A 19,700-nucleotide genomic window follows, 5' to 3' on the forward strand; every position below is an offset into this window, starting at 1 on the left:
CTCAGTATTTCCAGCTCTAATAAAACACACGCTGACTCAACATTGCCTAAAATACAATTCAAGAATCCTCTGTGTCCTTCTTTTCCCCCTCACATCTTTAGCATGGCTGCAACAAGAAAACCCTCCTCTGACTGCATCCAGAGAGAAGCAGGAGCACCGTGTGTCCTCTGCCCGTCGGTCCACCCCGCATTTAAAGGGGGGAGCATTCAGCTGGGTCCTCCCTCCTTCCCTCCCTCCCTTAGACACACTTTCTGTCTGACACGCTCACTCAGGACTCCCCTGTGAGCGAACCGGGGCAGGTGAACTCAGCACTGGATCTGAGCGAGATGCTGAGAGGAAGGAAAGAGGGAGGGGGAAAATCTCTCTGTGTGTGTGTGTGTGTTTATGAATTTGTGTGCACGCTGCTGCATCGCTGAGCTACAGAGACCGGAGGCGAGGAGAGCTGGAGTGTTTGTCCTTGAGACCGACTGACTGCAGCTGGAAAGCAGAGCCACTGAACAGCCGACCAGCCAGTGGATGAAACTGACAGTAAGTACCGAGCAGAAGGTGTGAGATGAGCAAACCAGAAGGAGCAGATGTGGGTTTTATTGCAGTTGCAGCTAATGTACTGATGTCTTTTTTTTTTTTTTTTTTTCCTTTTTGCTCTTGTCTGCTTAGAAACAGTCCGGTGTGGTCTTTGAGCGGAAACGGGTGTTTGTGTGCGTGTGTGTGTGGGTAAATATCTACTTTGAACCCTGGTGAACTCTTGCCTTTTTATCCCATTCACACTTAATTTAAAACCTTCATGGGTGACTTTGTGAGCACTTCAGCAAAACTGTTCAGCTGCTAAATGCATCTGCAGGAGCATTTGTCCAAGTGTGCTGTATCTAAAAAAAAAAAGAAACTGTCACCAAATATTACTGTCCAGAACATTTTTTCTTCCTCGTCTGTTTCTTTTGATTGAGTGTTATGCCTGTGTAATCGGAAGGCAATGTGTGTAATTTTGCAAATGATTAACTTTTGATTGGTGTGCCTTTGGTGTGGCTGGGAATTAGTAGGCCATCCTGGACAGGCTAACTGGGTGAGAGAATGACCAGAAGGTGGTGGTCCCAGAAAGAGCACTGTGAAGAGGGAACAGAACGAAGAGCCAGGGTGAAAAACTGAAACATCCTAGTGGCACACCATAAAGAACCTAATCAATCTAATGACATGAGACCGAGAAGGAGGGACAGAAAAGAAACACGGATTGGATAGATAGGATTAAAGGACACACATTCACACATCATCTCAAGCCACTTTACAAAAAAAGTCATTACAATCTATAATGCATACTCTCCAACTGAACCTAGTTATCGAAGAGTTCATTAAGCTCAGGTCATCCTTTTTATTTTTTTTTCCCAGTTCACTATTCAAATTGGTTAAAGTTTTTATCTAAGGAATCCCAGCAGAGTGCATCGAGTCATTGACTTCACTCTTCCTGCATGAGTATGAAGTGAGATACGATAGATTGCATTGTGTTGTTGACAGTTTACAGCAATTCTTCATACTCGACATGCATGTAGCGACAGTGGAGAGGAAAAACTCCCCTTCAACAGGAAGAAACCTCCAGCAGAACCTGGCTCAGTACGAGCGGCCATCTTCCACAACGAACAACCGGGGGTCTGAGAAAAGAGAGCAGATAAAAAGAAACAGGAGACCAGATGTAGGAGGACTTTCTAAGCTAATGAAACTCCAAAGGTTAGTAGCAGGAAGAAGAGGAAGAAGCAGTTTCTTTTTTATAGATTTTGGTTTAAATATAACTAATTCTGTCTTTTTAGAATTGGAAGGCAGAAAATTTAGATTCATCCAAGTTTCTGGGTCTTTGAGACGTGTCTGTGATCTAACTGATTGGACTCATGAGACACTTTGTGTCACTCTGTGTGTAATGAAACCATTTGAGTTTTACTTTTTTCAACTGATTTGTAGAAATTAATTTACTTTTCAGTGATAATCTAATCTATGTAGAGATGCAGCTTTTACCACCTTTTCTGGAGCAGGACAATATCCAGAAAAAGATGAGCAGTGGAGCTGCTGACAGTCATCAAAAAGGTGGGCAGATGGAAAGGAAGCCAGGGGCTGGACGCATAGAAGTAGCCTTATTTTCCTCTGTCTCTGTGTGTTTTCTGTTGACTTGTTCAGCCATGACATGCTGACTCTGAGCCAGAGGGCTAAATTTGCCACCTGTGGAGATAAAAGTGATATGATGAGTTCGGGAGCGTGTACATCGTCTCTGTGCAAGTGTGGGTATGTGAAAGTGTGTGGAAGAGCTCCTGACATCAGCATTAAACACGTGCGGTGCTGACTCCCAGGATTCTGTGTGTGTGCTGGACCCGCAGTGGTGGCTCCTCACCTGGGACGAGTCTGGGAACCAGGTGCAGGAGTGAAAAAGCAGCTCTGATAAGTAAGCAAGAAGCTGACACACTGGTATTATCCTCTTGTTGCAGTGAAAATCAATTGCGAGTACTTAGACTTATAGGTTGTATTTTTTAAATTAGCTCCTTCTTTTTAATCATACTTTGCCTACACCAAATCCAGAAAAACATGCAACACACAGACTGAGTAGCAGAGAGCCTGACAGAGGCACTTTCTTGCTCAACAAGGAGATGTGGAAGGTGAACTTCAGCCCAATTTTCTGACTTTTAAAACCTCTAACAGGTTTTTTTTCCAGCATGGCCTCTATTTAGCTCTATCCAAATTCTCATCAACTCTGTACAGTTTCCTTTACCCTGCTGGAATCTGCTTATAGACTGTTTTCAGTACAGGAAAATGACTGATTTTAAATTCTTTTGATAGCACATTAATTCCCTTTCCAAACTCATAAGAACTTACAGTCGTCATTCTTAAGGCTTCAGACAGCTCTTACAATCTCACTGGGGTGCTTAATTGAACTTTAAAAGTTAGGAGCCCCAAGATTTATAGTGGGTGAGCCTCCTTTTGAGTTCTGAGTAACAATATATACATTATTTTTTACTAATAATATTCCTTTATTTAATCAGGTAAACCCCGTTGAGATCTAGATCTCATTTTCAAGAGGGACCTGAAACAAACTTCACTCGCCATCCCACGTGACAGGCGGGGATACTCACCACTGTACTAACGAGGAGATAAATGATGTGCTAATCTGATGTGTTATTTTGTCTACTGGGGGTAAAACGGGTATTTAAGGGTGTAAATGTAAACATCAATGTAGTTTTAAGAAATGCTATGCATGCCATATGTTTTAATACCTGCATACAGAATTTTTGTGGTTAGAATAATTATGACGACAAACCCCTAATGTATCATTTATGGCACACAAAGCTTTGAGAAAACAAGCAATATTTCTATTTTTAAATTATTTTGTGAAAAGCAGCAATTTTAGAAAGCATAGTTGTCTTTGAGAAATTTCAAATATTTAATAGCTGAAGAAAAGTGAATAATTTGCAGACATAAATCGGTTTTAGACCAGGTTTCACTGACAAGTTGACGGTCCTGTTGACAATGAAATATGAGTCTGGAACTGTTCCTTTCGCTTCCACCATATGAAGAAAAGGGGCAGAATAAGATGACCAAGAGATGACCATTTAATCCAATTCTGCTTGTTGAGAATATGAAGGGTATTTGCTGCCGTAATCCTTATTATGTTGTTAGGAGAAGCTTGGTTACATAGACTAATCACCCCGAGGTTCTCCAGACTGCCAGAGGCAATATGTCCGGATCGCACGACAGAGCTGAGGGTTAAACTCTCAGTTCTGGTGAATCATCATCATTTGTGATCAAGCTGCACTTGTTTTGTCCCTTTAATAGAAAGAATCTCTCCTCTAGGGGGCAATCCAGTCAAGTTATTACAGAACGAGCCTGAAGCTGAAAAAGGATTCATCAGTGTGCTTCCTGGTCTCAGATAGTCATTAAATGAGCTTAAATTTCTCAACATGAAATCCAGCCTGCCTGAAAGCCTTCCTGTACGTATAAGGTTCCCTGCATTTCCTTTGCAGTGCAACTGTATGATGCACAGAGAAGTGAAAACCATTTGAGGACCATTGACCCACCGTGGAGAAGCAGCAGCAAGTCCCAGTAGATCTGAGTGACATTTCAGTGGTTTTGTTTCTTTAGGCTCCTCTCAGAGGATTTCTAGGGTTTCTGCCGTGGATATATGCGTGAGCGAGGGAGATCTAGATCCCTATGCTGTGTGCCTCAGATCAATGTGAAACCAATCTCGGTCCGAGTGCTCATCTGTCGGCCGGTTTGTGGATCATTTCCCCCCAATCCATCTATTTAGAGCCACCAAATAGAACACCGTATAGATTCGAGATATTGTTTATTCTCACTGAATGAGCTGTTTGTTTATTTATTTTTTCCTGACTGCCAGGCACCTCAGAGCCTCTCCTAACTCAAATACTTTTTAAAACTTTTATAAAGCCTTATTTTTGTTCACTGGCCTTTAAACCTGTCTAAACTGATGTCTTGACAGATCACTCTTCTGAAATGTTCTGAATTTACTTCAACTTATTTTTACTTTTTGTATCTCAGTGCACTTCCAGGAAATATTCAAAATCGTTTGTGGGGCAGTGGAACAGTGGTGTTCAATGGTCTTTCCCACCGTCCTGGTAATTGATAGATGGCTAAGAGTCAGCCATAAACCAACCAGATTATGTTCTTTAGTTTGGAGGCTAATGCCAAAGTGTTCGGTGGAGCCGGACTTGCAGGGTGACTGTCCGGTTTGGGAAGCAAATGCGACAGCTGTCCCCGGAGGATGAGAATCAGTGGCTGTGAGTTTAGGGATTGAGGAAAAAAGAATGAAAACATACCCACATACACACACACACAAACACAAACATTTCTCCTTTTTCTGCAGATGGCAATGTATGCATCTGGTATATGGGGTCAATAGCTGGCAGCTGGGTGCCCTGTTACAGACAGCTTCCCTCCGGAGCCGGAATTGAGCTTCTGTCTTCAGCTCAGCCTCGGTGTAAAAATATTGTTGATGTCTAACAGCATCCATTCTTGTTGACTTTCATTCGTTGCATTTAGAGTGTGTCGGCGCTGATTTTTTTTTTTTGCTTTGCTTCATGTCATTTGTCTCCTGTGATTTATTTTACTTCTATTCTTTTTCTTTTGCCTGGTTTAGGTTGTTATTTCCTCAATAGTATGTTTATAGCTACTAGTCAGACTTTTCACTAACAGATTCATTATTGACCTACAGAACAACATGTAATGTTACAAATCATTAATTATGACAGAATCTACCCTTTCCTAAACAAGCCTCCACATCCACATGTATCTGATAACACCAAATGTAGCATCCATTTATATTTTACTTATTTTTGTTATTCTTTTAATCAAATTCCTTCTTTGTTTGTATGTGTTCCATGTGGCTGCAGCAAAGCATTTGAGCTAATGAAAGAGATTTGTGAAAGAGGATCAGAGCAGACTAGAATGTCCAAACTTCATTAAATCTGGACATTGACTTTGAGGGACCATTTGAATCCACTTTTTGTAAAAAGCCTACAGTTTGACTAATTCACTGTGTTCTTATCAAGTTTCCTGGAGAACCACTGCATTGCTGCTACTTTCTCTTGAAATGATTCCCAGGTACACAGACTTATAATGATTCCTATCCTACCAGTTAACCCAGTAAACAATCAGATCAGGGATATAAATAGGCTTCGTATTATTCTAACAAAAAAACGTCCTTATTACTTCTTCTGCTTCTGCTTCATCTTCTGCATCGGTGTCCAACACAACTAAGTGGGGGTCACTGGGATAAGTCTCTAAATCAAAACATGTATAGTGGAACCCCTTGCAGATATTTAACTTGTATTTATATCACATTGTTTGCATGCAAAAAATTAGTTATTTTGTATCATGCATTTATAAAAATGTCAATGGAGAAATGAAAGCGTAGTGGGATGAGTTCTTTCTCTTACATGACCTAGTTCAGGCTGATGGTTAGTCTCCCCTGCTGTTATAGGTGAAACTCAATTATTTTGTCGAAACGATGAAATCAGAAGTTGGTAATATAATATAATTAATCCGTTGTAAGTTCAGTCTGTGAGTTTATTTCCTCTGCTTAACTGTGTGGAAATAAACAGCACCTGACTGTCGATGGCAAGAGCCTCTGAGAAGATCAGAGCCACTTCATTTTAATGTCAGCATTAAAGTTTCTGAAATGGTTTACAGAAGAGGATTTCTCTTGAGATGATTTTTATGTGACGCAATTACTGTAGTAGATTTTATCATCACTCTCTAATCATGTCAGTCTTGTTGTAGTTTATGGCTCCAATAAAAAAATGCTCACTGTGAAATGCTCCTCTCTTTTGTTTCCCATGCCTTTGTGTTTGAGCATATATGATTCTTTATGATTTTTATGATTCCTTGATCTTTTTCCTATTGGGTCCCATTAAAACCACAAATCTCTGTGTATCTTATGTGACAGACAAACAAAAAGCAATTCATAACTGTAAATGGGAAGGAAAATAATTTTATTTTCTTAGTTAGCTTACTTTTAAGGCTTGAAAAAATTTATACCAGCGTAAGTTCCATCTAATCCCTTCAAAGTTGGTACACACACACACCATTACGGCCGTAGCTGCAGCAAATATATATATATAACCCAAATCTAGCGATTCAAAGTTTTTAAATAGCCCATTTCATTTGAAAAATATTGACATGGAAAACTTTGCTCAATATACATATTAATTGCACTCAGATGATAAGTAAATAAAGTTTTAACACATATTTCAGCACTTTTTTCAATTGTGTTAATGCATGCATTTCAAAAATCTTTGTATTCTTTTTCATGTTCAAATATATATATAAACTATATAACTGCTCTTTGTTGGTCTGTCACGTAAAATCCTAACAAAATATACAGAATGTTCCGGTTGCATCGTGAAATAATATACAAAATACGACAAAAGAACTTTGTGGGAACACTTTTGTAATGAACTACATTCATATTTGATTCCCAGTACATATATGCATGTAGCTGTTATGACTTTTTTGGTTGGTTGATGTTGTTTCATGAGGTGCATAATGAGTTCACTGCACGCAATCTGCAGTCCGGCCTTCATCTCAGCAAAAATTAGCACAGGTCATTTCAACCCTGTGAAGTAAGATCAGGAAACACGGCATCATGTTGGTCAGTAAAGAAAAGAGACTGGCTGATATACCAGGAATAGCACTCTGCTGCTCACAACTGTGGCTGGAAGTATGCAAAATTCTCAAAAATTGTGCAGAAATGCATCAAAAATGATTAAATGACTAAGATGTTTACAGAAGTTCTCAGAAAGAAATTTCTAGAACTAGGTTAATGTTTATAAAACAAAATTGAGACATATTCATAGAGCAAATTAAATAGAAATCCTTCATTTTTCTACTAAACAGACAAACGTCAACAAATGAATAGATGTGTCATGCTGCTTCATAAAGTCTAAATGCTTGGCAGCAAAAAAAGAAAAAAAAGTAGACAGTTGGGACTTTGGTCTAAGTGCATAGGATATATTTGACTGTATATTAGCAATGATTGTTGCATTAAATTTATGGAAAACTTCTGTTTTTTAGACTCAAGACACAAAGTTTAAAGGTCCATTCTTCATTCAAAAGAATTAAAAAAAACAAAGCAGCTCATCTCAGATTTCCTGACATCTCAGTTAGGGTGGTGTGGCTTACTGGCTCAAAATTAATCAGAGATAATATTTGGACATGCTCAGATTTATTCTACTGGAAATACAAGTGAAATTAATTCTGTAACTCATTCTTATACTGTATTAATTTTAACTGATACAGAAGATTTTTCCTAATCAAAAATAGCTGAATTAATATCCCAAACAGTTTTTTTTTAAAGCATTCCACTCATATCCAGATGCCAAAGTAAATGTTTCAGCCTTGAATATTTATTCAAAGGAAAATGGAACAAATCTAGATTTTAAAATTAATTTTACCGTTTGGTTGCAAGTTTTTGCTTAGTGTATCTCTGTAAATAAACACTTTTCTGTGAATGGACTGTAATGCTACAGTAAATAGTGATAGCCTTAATATCTTTTTTTCTGGTGATACCATCTTATTTTACAATTTCTTATTGTGAGTAGCGCTGTAAAAATGCTGCATTATGTTGCACCTGCTGACCTGGACTCTGCCAACTCTCTGCCTCCCATTTTGTTTGCACGTGTGCTTTGTGAGTGAAAGGCATCATGTTAGGCACTGAGCCATAGCTGATTATCTCAGATAACAGCCCTGTAGCGGGTAAGTCAGTTTAGGCTTAAGAAGAATTTACGTTAATGTGGTTTGGAATGTGGATGTCCATATGTTTATGTGCTGTCACTGTGGATAGCAGCTAACTTTACGTTACATTTGGAAAATAGTCTGGGTGAGAATGTTCTAAAGTTTATTTGGAGGTTTTGTGTAATGATGCCATAATATTCAAGACATATTTCATGGTATTTTGCTGTCTGTTCAAGTTTAAAATACACGATAACATGTTTCTTTTACCAAAATCCCAAATCTAGCGATTCAAAGTTTTTAAATACCCCATTTCATTTGAAAAATATTGACATGACACTTTGCTCAATATACATATTAATTGTACTCAGATGATAAGTAAATAAAGTTTTAACACATATTTCACTTTTTTCAATTGTGTTAATGCATGCATTTCAAAATCTTTGTATTCTTTTCCATGTGTGAATTAATGAAGAAATAAGTAAAACAGCTTTAAAGAAATAAATCTATATAGTCAAAAGTTGCAACATTGTGATGACATTATTCACAGAACACTATGAGATTTATCCACACCATAATGTTCATAGAAGAAAGTAATAACTCCAGCTCAAATGTGAGTTCATCAGATTAAAATTAAGTCAATTTCAAAAACACTTAATTAATCTGAAAAGGGCAATTGCGTATCTGTATATCATGTGACTCATACAGGTGTCTCCAAAGAGTTGATATAGGTGCAGGGGCACATTCAAACTGCCATTAAAACTCAGGGTTGCTTGGCAGTCTCTGATTTTCCCAGTCTGAATACCAACTTCAGGGGTAATTATTGTAGTTTTTCTACCTGGGAATTCTGAAAGTCTAACTTTGGAGGACAAAGAGAGTACAGCCAAATACGTTTTGGTGCAGATTCACCACCTACCCAGGATCGTATTGTAAGCACTTTACCGCCTTCTAGTGGTCAATTGTGCTTAATTATGCCAAATTTAACTAATCGACATGCTAGATACTTTGATGTATGCCTTTTATGTGCTGTATCTAAATCAGAATTTTGTTATTTAATTTAAAATCTCTCTGAGAGCAGACACACAAATAATTCATCTTCTAAAGTAAAAAATTGCTAAGCAAACTTCTATAAAGTGGCACAATGTGACTGGGAAGTACATATTACTGCCTTCTTAAAACATATCATTGATAAACTGTGAAAATATCAGTTGTGAATTGTGTGTATAAATATTTTTAGCTTTGCAACTGATGGAAAATCTTTAGAGAACTTTATTTTAGTTCTCTAAAATAAATTAGAGAACTGGATTTATTTGTGTGCCTGTGTGCAATCTACGATCCCACGCTGACAGCTTAAACCTATTAAATAGGTACAGCAAGTCACTCACATCCACCTGCCCAAGTGGCTATGAGCGCAGCTGATTGGCTTAGAGGGCAGCCAATCAGCTTGCGCGATGGAGTGGCCGCTTTGGTCACAGGCAGCTCGTAGTTTTCAGTCACAACTGTCCGTCCAGACTACAAAGGCAGCGGGGAGCAGCTTTAGTGAGAAGTGAGAGTGACAGGAAGACAGGCGGACCATGAGCGGAGCTGAGAGGGAGACACGGCAGAGGAGAGGGCAGTAGATGGAGATAGAAAGTTCCCAAGCAGTAAAACTGTAATTTACAAGCAGTTGAAGGGCAAGTGTAACTTAGGCTGTGAAAGGTGCTAATATAGAGAAAGAAAACAAAGCATTTCTAATTTATTATTTTATTCGGGGTATGGTAGCAAAGCGCACATGGATTTAGTCGACCTGTACCTCCCTGAGTGTTTCAGCTACCACTCTGACACAGAGTAAGTACATTTTCATTGTAATGTTATCCTATTGAGCTTTAAAGTCTCGCGTTGGTGCTGAAAAGCTCGAATAGGTCAAGTGAATGTTAATATATTGCAATTAATTTAAAATATTTTTCTTTTTTTTAAAGTTACCTGTTTATCAGGTGACGTATGTCTCTTGTATGAGGTAATTTAATTCATAATACATCTCTGACAATCACTTTTGTAGTGATTAAGAGTATTTGCGCTAAATCCTGCCACCTTAATCATATTTAGCTTTTTCACACTCGCTTAATTTATTAGCTATGAAGTAGTATTTCTTAATTAGAAAGTATCTTTAAAATGGCCTGTAGTTAACTAAAACTGCACTGCCAAAAATATATTTGGAATGGCATAATATGACATTTTCTAGTCTGAATATTGCCCTAATAGATATGAATACAAGTATTTGCTATCCATATTGGCAAAATTTGGCATAATGCCTTCAGTATGATCCTTAGTATGGAATATCCGTCAACAGGTATTACTCGGATGAAAACTCTGCCTTGCCTGCAGAGATGGACCAAGGTATAGGCAAACACAAAATTGCGTAGAGTGCCCACACTAGCAGGTGTAGCTCAAGAATGGCAGAATAGTCACTTAAAGTCAACTTTACAAATGTAGGAGTAATAAATTTGCATCAACTATACAAAGAGCACACTTTTGATAGTACTACAAATGCATCAATTAAATTGCCAAAGATTGAAGTTGGTCAATTTCCTCTTGATTGGCTCTGACCACTTTGCTGCACGTTCTTGAGCTTAGTAACAATCCGATAAAATTGCATGTCTTCTACTAAAGACATGATAATGTTTGGAAAGTGTCCAGAGCCAGACCAAGGCATGTGCAAACTAAGCAGCTGTCCAGCTGTCCACCCCAGCAGAAATACAATTGTCACCAAAGAGAAGTTTACAAATGTAGGAGTAATAGAAAATGTGCAATGCTGTTGATAATAGAGATTCAACAAACACCCAGATTTCGAGGTTCTGTCAGTTTTCCCTAATCAGCTACAATCAGTCTTGATGTGTAAATGGCGATAATCTTGTAATAGATTCATTTTATTTGAAATTCAAAGCTACTTCCTCTGACAAAGCACCTGCCTTTCATTTTTGTCTGTTATGTGTAAAAATCCTTATGTTAAAAAAAACAATCAGTCAGAATCAGAATCCATTCATCCATTATCTACCACTTATCCAAAGTCACATAAACCAAACCAGGTAAACCAAAGATACAGTTTTAGTTGAATGTGGTCATTGTCTGCTTAGGCAGTGTTTTCTGAACTCTAAACCAGTGGTCCCCAAAACTTTTTCCGGTAAAGACTTCGGAAATTTGCTGCGGACCAGGCGGGTAGGGGGAGAGGGGTGCGCGCACCGACACCGATGCTTTTGCTGCTGTTTCTAAATCATTCTGCTGCTTGTGGGCTCAATGGTGACCCTCAAGACGTCCTTTTTTACCGGCAGAATCCGGTTAAAAGATTTTCAAAATAAAAGATCTTTCAGACTCAATACATGAAACGGAAGTATTTAACTATTTCTTGCGCGGACCGGTATCAATTGGTCCATGGACCGGTACATGGACCGGTACCGGTCCGCGGCCCGGGGGTTGGGGACCACTGCTCTAAACGACAAAACGTTTCTGTTAACCAAACAAAAACATGTTTTAATATTTTCATTAACTTTTTAAAACATGTTATACTACTTTGTAGTTGTATTATAAGCAACACAAATAAAGTCATTCAGCAAGGTGATACACTTTTTTGTACATTTTTTTTTTATACCAACTATAAACCATAATATTATTAAAAAGAGGTACATGAGGCATGTGTATGAGTTGAGCTGGAATGATCAAAACTTTTGAAAGGCCCCCTAATCAAATTCAGATTTGAGCCTCATACAACCTGATTTTCTATTTGGTGTATAAAATTTTATTTTAAAAAACAGTGTTTAAGCTAATTAAGTACATATTAAAGCTCTAGTAAGGTCAGGAAAGTTATACAAATAGCAGCACAAGAATATTTCCTTAATCTATTTGAACTGTTTTCTGTAATTTAAAGAAAGATTTTCCCATTTTAGTCTCTCTCACAATGTTACTACCACTATCCTTAACATTTCGGTCACTAAAATCTGTATCAAGTGTGAATGAAATGGAAACTGCCAAAATACATATTATATTGACACTTGAAATGTAAAAGTGTTTGTGATTACAAACACTTTTACATTTCAATTGAGATTTCATGCATTATGCAGCTTAAGCTAAATTTTATTGACGATTGCTTCTAAAACATAATCAACTCAATGTTTGTGTTCAGTCCAGTTTTTTTTCCAGCAGAATATTTTACCACAAAAATGGAGTTTGGAAAAAGCTGTTCAAAGCAGGTGTTCAATTACTCACCACAGAATTGCTTTCTGATTGTCCATATTTTCTGTAATCATTTAAAAAGAAGAGCGAGAGAAAAAAAATCTATTATCATCACTGTTCGGCTTTTATCAGTTGTGGCATAATCGCTCAGCAGATTTCAGCAGTGAGCGTTTCACGATTGAAATTAACCTTCCGCCGGCAGCGGAGAAGAAAAGACAATTAGAAGATAGACAGAGGGAGACGGGAAGACATGTGGACGCACAGGTTGTCTGATTGCATGTGACACAAGCAATCAGATAAAGGAACCGGAAGGAGGGCAATGACAGCTGCAGATCACCCCCCTCCTCCTGCGTCCATCTCTCTCCAGAACCCGCGGGTCTGAGGATCCAGCCTCAAGTGCTTCATCTCGTGGATTCATCCAAAGCCTGCGTAAGGCTCTTAGTTGGCTGAGGGTGTCACTGATCCCAGCTCATCTCTCAATCATTAGTAGAAAAAAAAAGCACTACTGAGACCCCGGTGACCTAAATCACCTCTCTGCAGCCGTGTAAGATTGAGCTGAACGGATAGGCGACACGCCCCGGGACATAGCTGGATTTGGCTTTTTTTTATTTCTTGCTCTTAGCAATCTTCTCTTAATTTAGCTTGGTAACTTAACTCTTCTTTTATCTCTTTCTTCCCTCCAACTCCTTTTTTCTTCTGCAGTGGGCCATTGTCTGTATTACGGCTCTGCTTATTAGCCAGAAAGTGTTGCCCTCTCTTTTTTTTTCCTCAACTCCCCCATCCCTCCCAGGTTAATGAGCCACAGGACTCTCCCTCTCTTTCTGCCCAGCTTTTTCCCACTCCCTCTTCCTGCCTGCATCTCTTTTCATTTCACGCTGCATTTTATCCTTTGTTCCCAAGGTGCAGTTAGTGTTGTTTTAGATTCTGGGGCACAAAAGAGGTAACTCAGAATGGCCACTGAGACGCACACCGATTTATTCGGTTTGACCTGGGCCGATGAAGCTGCGATGTTGATCGGTTATGTGGTGTTGTAAATTAGTAATTTACCAAACTGATCAAGCATTTCATCATGAAAGCAAAGCATTGACTCAAAGCAATGTTGGGATCTTGTTGGGATGCATTCCAACAAGAGAGCTAAAAGTATGCATCTGTCAGGCTTTGCAAAGCAGCATGAACACCTATGATGGACAGATGACAACAGATTCCTCGTCTCTGTGCTGTTTTTATGGTCTTGAAATGGGATTAGAAATGGCAAGGGAGGATTGATGGAGCAAATGGGATGAGAGTCTTGTAACTGGAAGCCTGGCAAGGCACAGTTTGGAGAACAGTTGATCAAACCTTCCCAATAAAAAATATTTCTTACCTGGCGGGTTGCCGAAATTAAATTAATGAACCCTACCTACTCAGTAGTACTAGAAAAAGGTAAATGACAATAAAGTGGTGGAATGTATCACATTTTGTTCACCTCAACTTAAGTTTAGTTCAAAGCAGGTACATTCCTTCTATGTTAGTAAAAAACACAGTTAGTCCCAGTTTCACAGTTAGTGGGATGTTTGTCAAGCAGCTGACTATAGTGTGGCTGTTTCAGCAGATAGCCTGACTAATCAACCAACTTGCTGAGCTCAGCAGAGTGGACGTCTAATACTCAAACTATTCAGAAATTTAGGTGATGTCTATTCTGTGTTTACTCTCTGGTCTGCAGATCAAAATATCAATAGACAAACATTACAGATTTAAATTATTTTAACTGTCATGTCATTTTTGCAAAAATGTTGTTTTTTATCCTACTGTGAGAATTTATGTGTCATAAGTAGTACACAAACATATCTGACATATTCATAAAAGGTCAGCTTCTTGGCTACTGGGAGTTTTTGAAATACCCACTCTTTGTTAAACAGTTACAGTGATTCCTCTTCTGTGGTTGTTCAGTTTTCCTCTAAATATTTTCTTGTTCATTGTTTTATCTTAAGTAGGTGTGTTTTTTATCGTGCACCTTTGCGCTTGCTTTTGTGGCTCCATAGAGGGGTCAGTAGCGCGTGGCCATGGTTTGCTCAGTGGGTGGTTTAAAACAGCCAGCCTTTTTGCCTACCAAATAGCTTATGATGGGAAGACTCATTTACATGGCAGGAAACAGATCAACATGGACATGCACCTCGCCATGCAGAGAGTGGAGACTGAGAAGTGTACATATTGTGTGTATGTGTGTTTGTGCGAGACAAAAGCAAACCTGCAGTCTCTTTTTAGAGTTGGCCTGGCGGCAAACAGTTGCGTGGAAGTATGTGTCAGGGTGTTTATGAAGACATGTGTGTGCACAGGGGCTGCAACGTGTGAAGCGATTGCAGGAATCTTCATGTGAAGAGAAGAGGGGAGATGGGCTAAGCTCCTTATATTTACAGCCAGGCACAAAAGTCTGATGCCACCACCGGAGTATGTGTGTTTTCAGGATGTGTGAGAGCAGGGCGCATGCCTGCGGGCCCACTGTACACGTCAGCTGGTTTCCTCCTCAGCTTGGTGACAGAGAGTCTGGTGTGGTCACTTCTTTACTTATTAATAGGTTTGTGACACATGATTTAACATGCAGGTAATCTCTTACTATTTAGATATTACGGTAGAAGTAATGGCAATTATATTATGTGTGTGTGCTGTTTCTTTATCATTTAGAAATGTAAGGAGCAAATTCTGTTTCTGGAAGCTCTTAAAGAGATTTTTATTTAAATTATTGTCTTTGGCTTGGAGTCCTTCGAACACTAATGATATACTAAAAGAATAATTAGTATATGAAAATGTTTAATACCCTGCATTACACCAAAAGTAGTTCAAAAAATCAAATAGAGACCCCACAAACTTTTATTGATATTTTTTAAATCTATTTTTACAAAAAATGGATAAAAGAATATGGGCATGACTTGGTGTACAAAGCCACCTCATATCATTGACTTTGCTGTCATTAAATAACTTTTCTAGCTAATTTGTCAGCATGATTAACTTGTCAAAAGACCCATTCAACCTCAAACTTTAACTTACTCTCCGCTGTCTCAGGATGTTGCTTCAATATTTCCACATAATGTCCTCTCTTCATGATCTTTTGTAAAGTACACCAGTTCCTCCAGCATCAAAACTCTCCCACAACATGATGGTGCCAGTCTCTTATATCACAGTAGGTATGTTACTCTTGGGCTTGCAAACTTTCCCTGTTTTATTTCAAATATTTTACTTGGTCTTATGTCCAAATACTTTAATGAACACAAGATATTTCTCAAAAAACTAAGATTGTTGTCAAACTGAATGAAAGTATCTGTTTATCAAAACAGAAGTACAACAAATGGATTTTTAAACAAAAAAGTAGGAAATTTTGTTTTTTATACTATAAATGAACATCAAAACAGTCCCAGATTTCTCAGGATTTGTCCTCCTTCACTTTGATTAGAAAAGCTATATTTTTCATGGACTATTTTATTTTTTAACATTCTATTGCATTTCCTACTACAATGACTATTACAACAAGCTCTTAACTTGTTTCGGTTATGATGTGTTTGACAGGTAAAGCGTCGCTGAGATGACAAGAACAAGTGTGCCATAACACTCAATACAAATATTAAAAACAAAACAAGAATAAACAAACAAAAAAAATCAGTGGCAGGAAACAGAGTAGATTATTCCTGGCTTTTCTATTTCCCTGAGTTTGCTTAAGTAATCACCTCCTTTAAAAACAAAGTAGTGTAATGCACTGCGGCTTTGCATATGTGGTCGATCCCAAACGGCTGGTTCAGACAACACAGGGAAGGGTGGTTTGATAGACCAATGAAAGGATGTGCAAACTTAACTAAGTGCTTTAAGCAGTTAAAGCACTTAGGGTTGTTGATATACAGAGGAAAAACCTCAGAAAAGACTTGCCTGGGAGGCATCGTAATTCAGAGCTAAATTCATTTGTATGTGAATTCTGTCTGTCTGTCTGTCTGTCTATCTAGACTGATTGAAAGTACCTTAAATGTTGCGTTTTCATAGCTGTAAGTTATTAAACCATCATAATTTAAATAAAGACTTAAACATCTAAGTATGATTAATTAAGCTAACCTATTTGTATATTGATCCACTCTGTTTTATTTTCAGAAATCTTCAGTAAGTTCAAGCTTGTTAACCTTTCTTTAAAAAAGGAATTGAAATTGTTTTTTGCTGTGTTTTTTTTTTGGACCCTGGAAACAGCATGGTTCAAATATGCAATTACAATCCAGGTTTAATATGATCATGCTTATGAATGCAAGCTTCCACTGGTATGTTAAGAATGGTCTTCATTTGTTCTGTCTTCTCCAGGCATCCAGGCAGAATGTCAGTGAGGGGCTTGGACCCCGTCTGTCCCACCTCAATAAAACGGGAGCCCTCCAGCCCCAGCCCCAGCTCTCAGGGCGATGTCAGCCCAGCTCAGCCCAGTCCAGGTAGCTCCTCATCGGATACAAACTCCAGTTATGGTCCCCTCACCAAGGGCCTCAATCACAACAATGGGCTGGACTCGAGCCTCTGTGGTCACACAGCTAGCTTGGCCAATAATGGTGGAACCACCAGGTTGGGTGTTTAAATCGATTTCAGCTTTTCTCACACGTTGTGCCACGAGCACCAACTGAACGCATTTCTCCTCACCTCTCTACTTTCATTCAGGAGGTTTGGGGACGACGAGGGCCAAGTGAAGTGTGAGTTCATGCTGGGCACTGTGGCAAAGCGGGTGTGTCTGGTGTGCGGTGACGTAGCCTCTGGCTATCATTATGGTGTGGCTTCATGTGAGGCTTGCAAGGCCTTTTTCAAGAGGACCATCCAGGGTAAGTGTCAAAAAAATCTCCTACATATTCATGCAAAGAAAGATGCTCAGTTTTATAGTTTATTGTGCATGACTGGTAATTCTTTCTTGCATCACATAAACCTGTTTTACGAGCAGCATGGCACAGATGGAGTTATACCCCAAGCTTTTGTTATGGTGAAAACAAGCCCTGATCAGTTAATTCATAGCTTCCGCCTCCCACTTTTCCAAACTGCAGAAAGGCTTTAAATAAAGATCTGTTTGCAAACAGCTGATATGTGGTTAAACTTGCAGGACATTGTGTATATAGTCAACATGTTGGGGGTTCATGGCTTTGAAGCAGCAGATAGCTGAGCTGCCTAGTGCTAAATGTGTTTGCTTTGACTTCTCCTCAGAGCTGAGAACTGGAAGCGCACAGTGTGGGTGTTTTAAAGGGATTGTCCTGCTCCCTGTCGGCTCTGGGCCCAGGTCGAGGACCTGGTGTGCCTTGTCTCGTTAAGAGCTCTGGAAGTTGGCTGCCGCAGAAAAGTTCAAAGGGTAGACTTGAGCGGCTTTCAAATCGGACAGGGAGATCTGATGTCTGGCTCATCAGAAACTTCCTGTTTCTAATGGAGGCTGGCAGTTGAGATGACCTGTACTGGCTCAATGCCATCCGGCTTAGCCGACAACTTTGGCTAGTTGATAAAATTTCAATTTTTTATTGCAAATATACTAAGCGTTTTCAAATACTCCCAATAAATCCCAGTTTTAGTCCAAGTATGAAAGTTCCCCACAAAAGAAAATGGAGTTTAGATGCCAAGACAACAAACTCAACAGGAAAAAAAAGCTTTTTTTTTTTTTTCCTGTAGACTGTTGTTTGGCCATACAAAACGCTGGTAGGCCAGTTTAGGTAACTGTTTCCATATCATTTAGGTAACTGTTTCCACATCATTGACAACCACTTTTTTCTTCCCTGTCCCTCTCTTTCCCTCTCCAGGTAACATCGAATACAGCTGCCCAGCTTCCAACGAATGTGAAATCACCAAGAGAAGGAGAAAATCCTGCCAAGCCTGTCGATTTGTGAAGTGTCTGGCAGTGGGCATGTTGAGAGAAGGTCAGCTGTGCATTAAAGTAACTTACTGTTAGCTTCACTGTGATAGATCTGATGGGAAATCTGGCAGGAGCTTCAGTCTCGTCCTTATAGACTTCTGACATGGAGAGAGAAGGCCACTGGTTATTATGATGGCCTGTGCTGTAGCTGACTTATCTCCATTGATGGTGAACTTAAAGCACTCTTGTGTTGCCATATATGATATATGTGTGTGTAGGTCAGTGTATGTGGAGTAAAAACAGCACTTAACGATGAGTAACAGGGCTCTTAACTGTTCAGCCATGTCCCTCTTTGCTGAGCAGGGCCTCCAAAATAGTTTCTGGACTTTTGCCAATTTGTGAAGGTGTCATGGCAACATTCCAGCACCAAGAGAGATATTTGGGAGGAAACTTATTCATTATGTATTTAGTTGAAAAGGGGTAGACTAAACAATTAAGTTTAGGCTAACAAACCAAAGATTATCGTACTAATTATCAATCATGGTGGTAGCAGTATCATGCTACCACCATGTTCACCATGTCAGTTTAGCTACAGATTGATCTGATGCTTTGCACCAAGTGAATGAAAAGATGCAAATTATTGAACCCCTTCTTCAATCAACAGATGCATGGTTCATCTGCATATGTGGGGGTCTCAACAGAACAATAATTAGTTAGGGGTGCACAAAGCAGGCAAAAAAAAAAAAAATCCTTCCTACAGTTCCAATCTGAACGCAATTGAAAATCTTTGTAGTGTGCCAGATTTATTCCAGAAACATTTTGATGGCTACAAGATTTTTTTTTAACCTGCTTTCTACTATGAAACTTTATCACGTCTGGATAAATATTTGAAGTGGGTCTGTGCACATGCCGCAGATAGTCTCCTTTAGTCTGCCTGTATGCCTGCTGCCTGGTGACATATTGTTGTCCAGATTTAGAAGTGACTCACAGAGGAAAACATTAGCAGCCTCCTACTGTACTGGCCACTTGTCTCCTGCTGTGTGAGGCTTAGGAGAGTTACCAGAGAGGAGATAAAACACCTGAGTGTGTAAATGTTGAGCAGTTTGATCTCAGGAAAAATCCTTAATTTGTTATAAAAGTAATAGCCTATCAGTTTATCCTAAGTGGCTTTATGTTACATTAATGTCTGCAAATCATGATGTGTGTAAATAATAAATAAAGTATATTATTTAGGAAAAAGGAAAATACCACATTAAAGTATCCTGCACTTTACTAGACTTGTTTCACAAGGTTTTCAACATTTTCTACTTTTCTGTGCCCTTTTTTTTCCATTTTTCAGTGACGCTAATGTCACCTTCGGGAAATGTTTGTGTAAGATATGGTCTAGTTTTTGTTTTTGTTTCAGTCCTAATATCTGAATTGAAATATTTCTTACAATAGCAGCTCTAGAACTTGATCG

General features: G+C 38.9%; 1 protein-coding gene across 3 annotated transcripts in view; it reads left to right on the top strand.

Moving 5' to 3' along the window:
* Window positions 1-287: 287 nt before the first annotated feature.
* Window positions 288-19,700, top strand: part of LOC102233493 (estrogen-related receptor gamma-like) — a 38,089-nt gene continuing 18,676 nt past the window's right edge. For 2 of the 3 annotated variants that reach the window (XM_014469206.2, XM_023347264.1), the window contains exons 1-4: window positions 9,740-10,044; window positions 16,735-16,983; window positions 17,077-17,234; window positions 18,189-18,305. In XM_014469206.2, coding sequence (XP_014324692.1) covers window positions 9,989-10,044; window positions 16,735-16,983; window positions 17,077-17,234; window positions 18,189-18,305 — 580 coding nt within the window. In that variant the 5' untranslated portion in view covers window positions 9,740-9,988. Of the gene's footprint in view, window positions 529-9,739; window positions 10,045-16,734; window positions 16,984-17,076; window positions 17,235-18,188; window positions 18,306-19,700 lie in introns of those variants that run through there. The other variant, XM_023347265.1, reaches the window with a different exon arrangement.

The sequence above is a fragment of the Xiphophorus maculatus genome, chromosome 15 (genome assembly GCF_002775205.1).
Source record: "Xiphophorus maculatus strain JP 163 A chromosome 15, X_maculatus-5.0-male, whole genome shotgun sequence".
In the NCBI taxonomy this organism is placed as follows: Eukaryota; Metazoa; Chordata; class Actinopteri; order Cyprinodontiformes; family Poeciliidae; genus Xiphophorus; species Xiphophorus maculatus.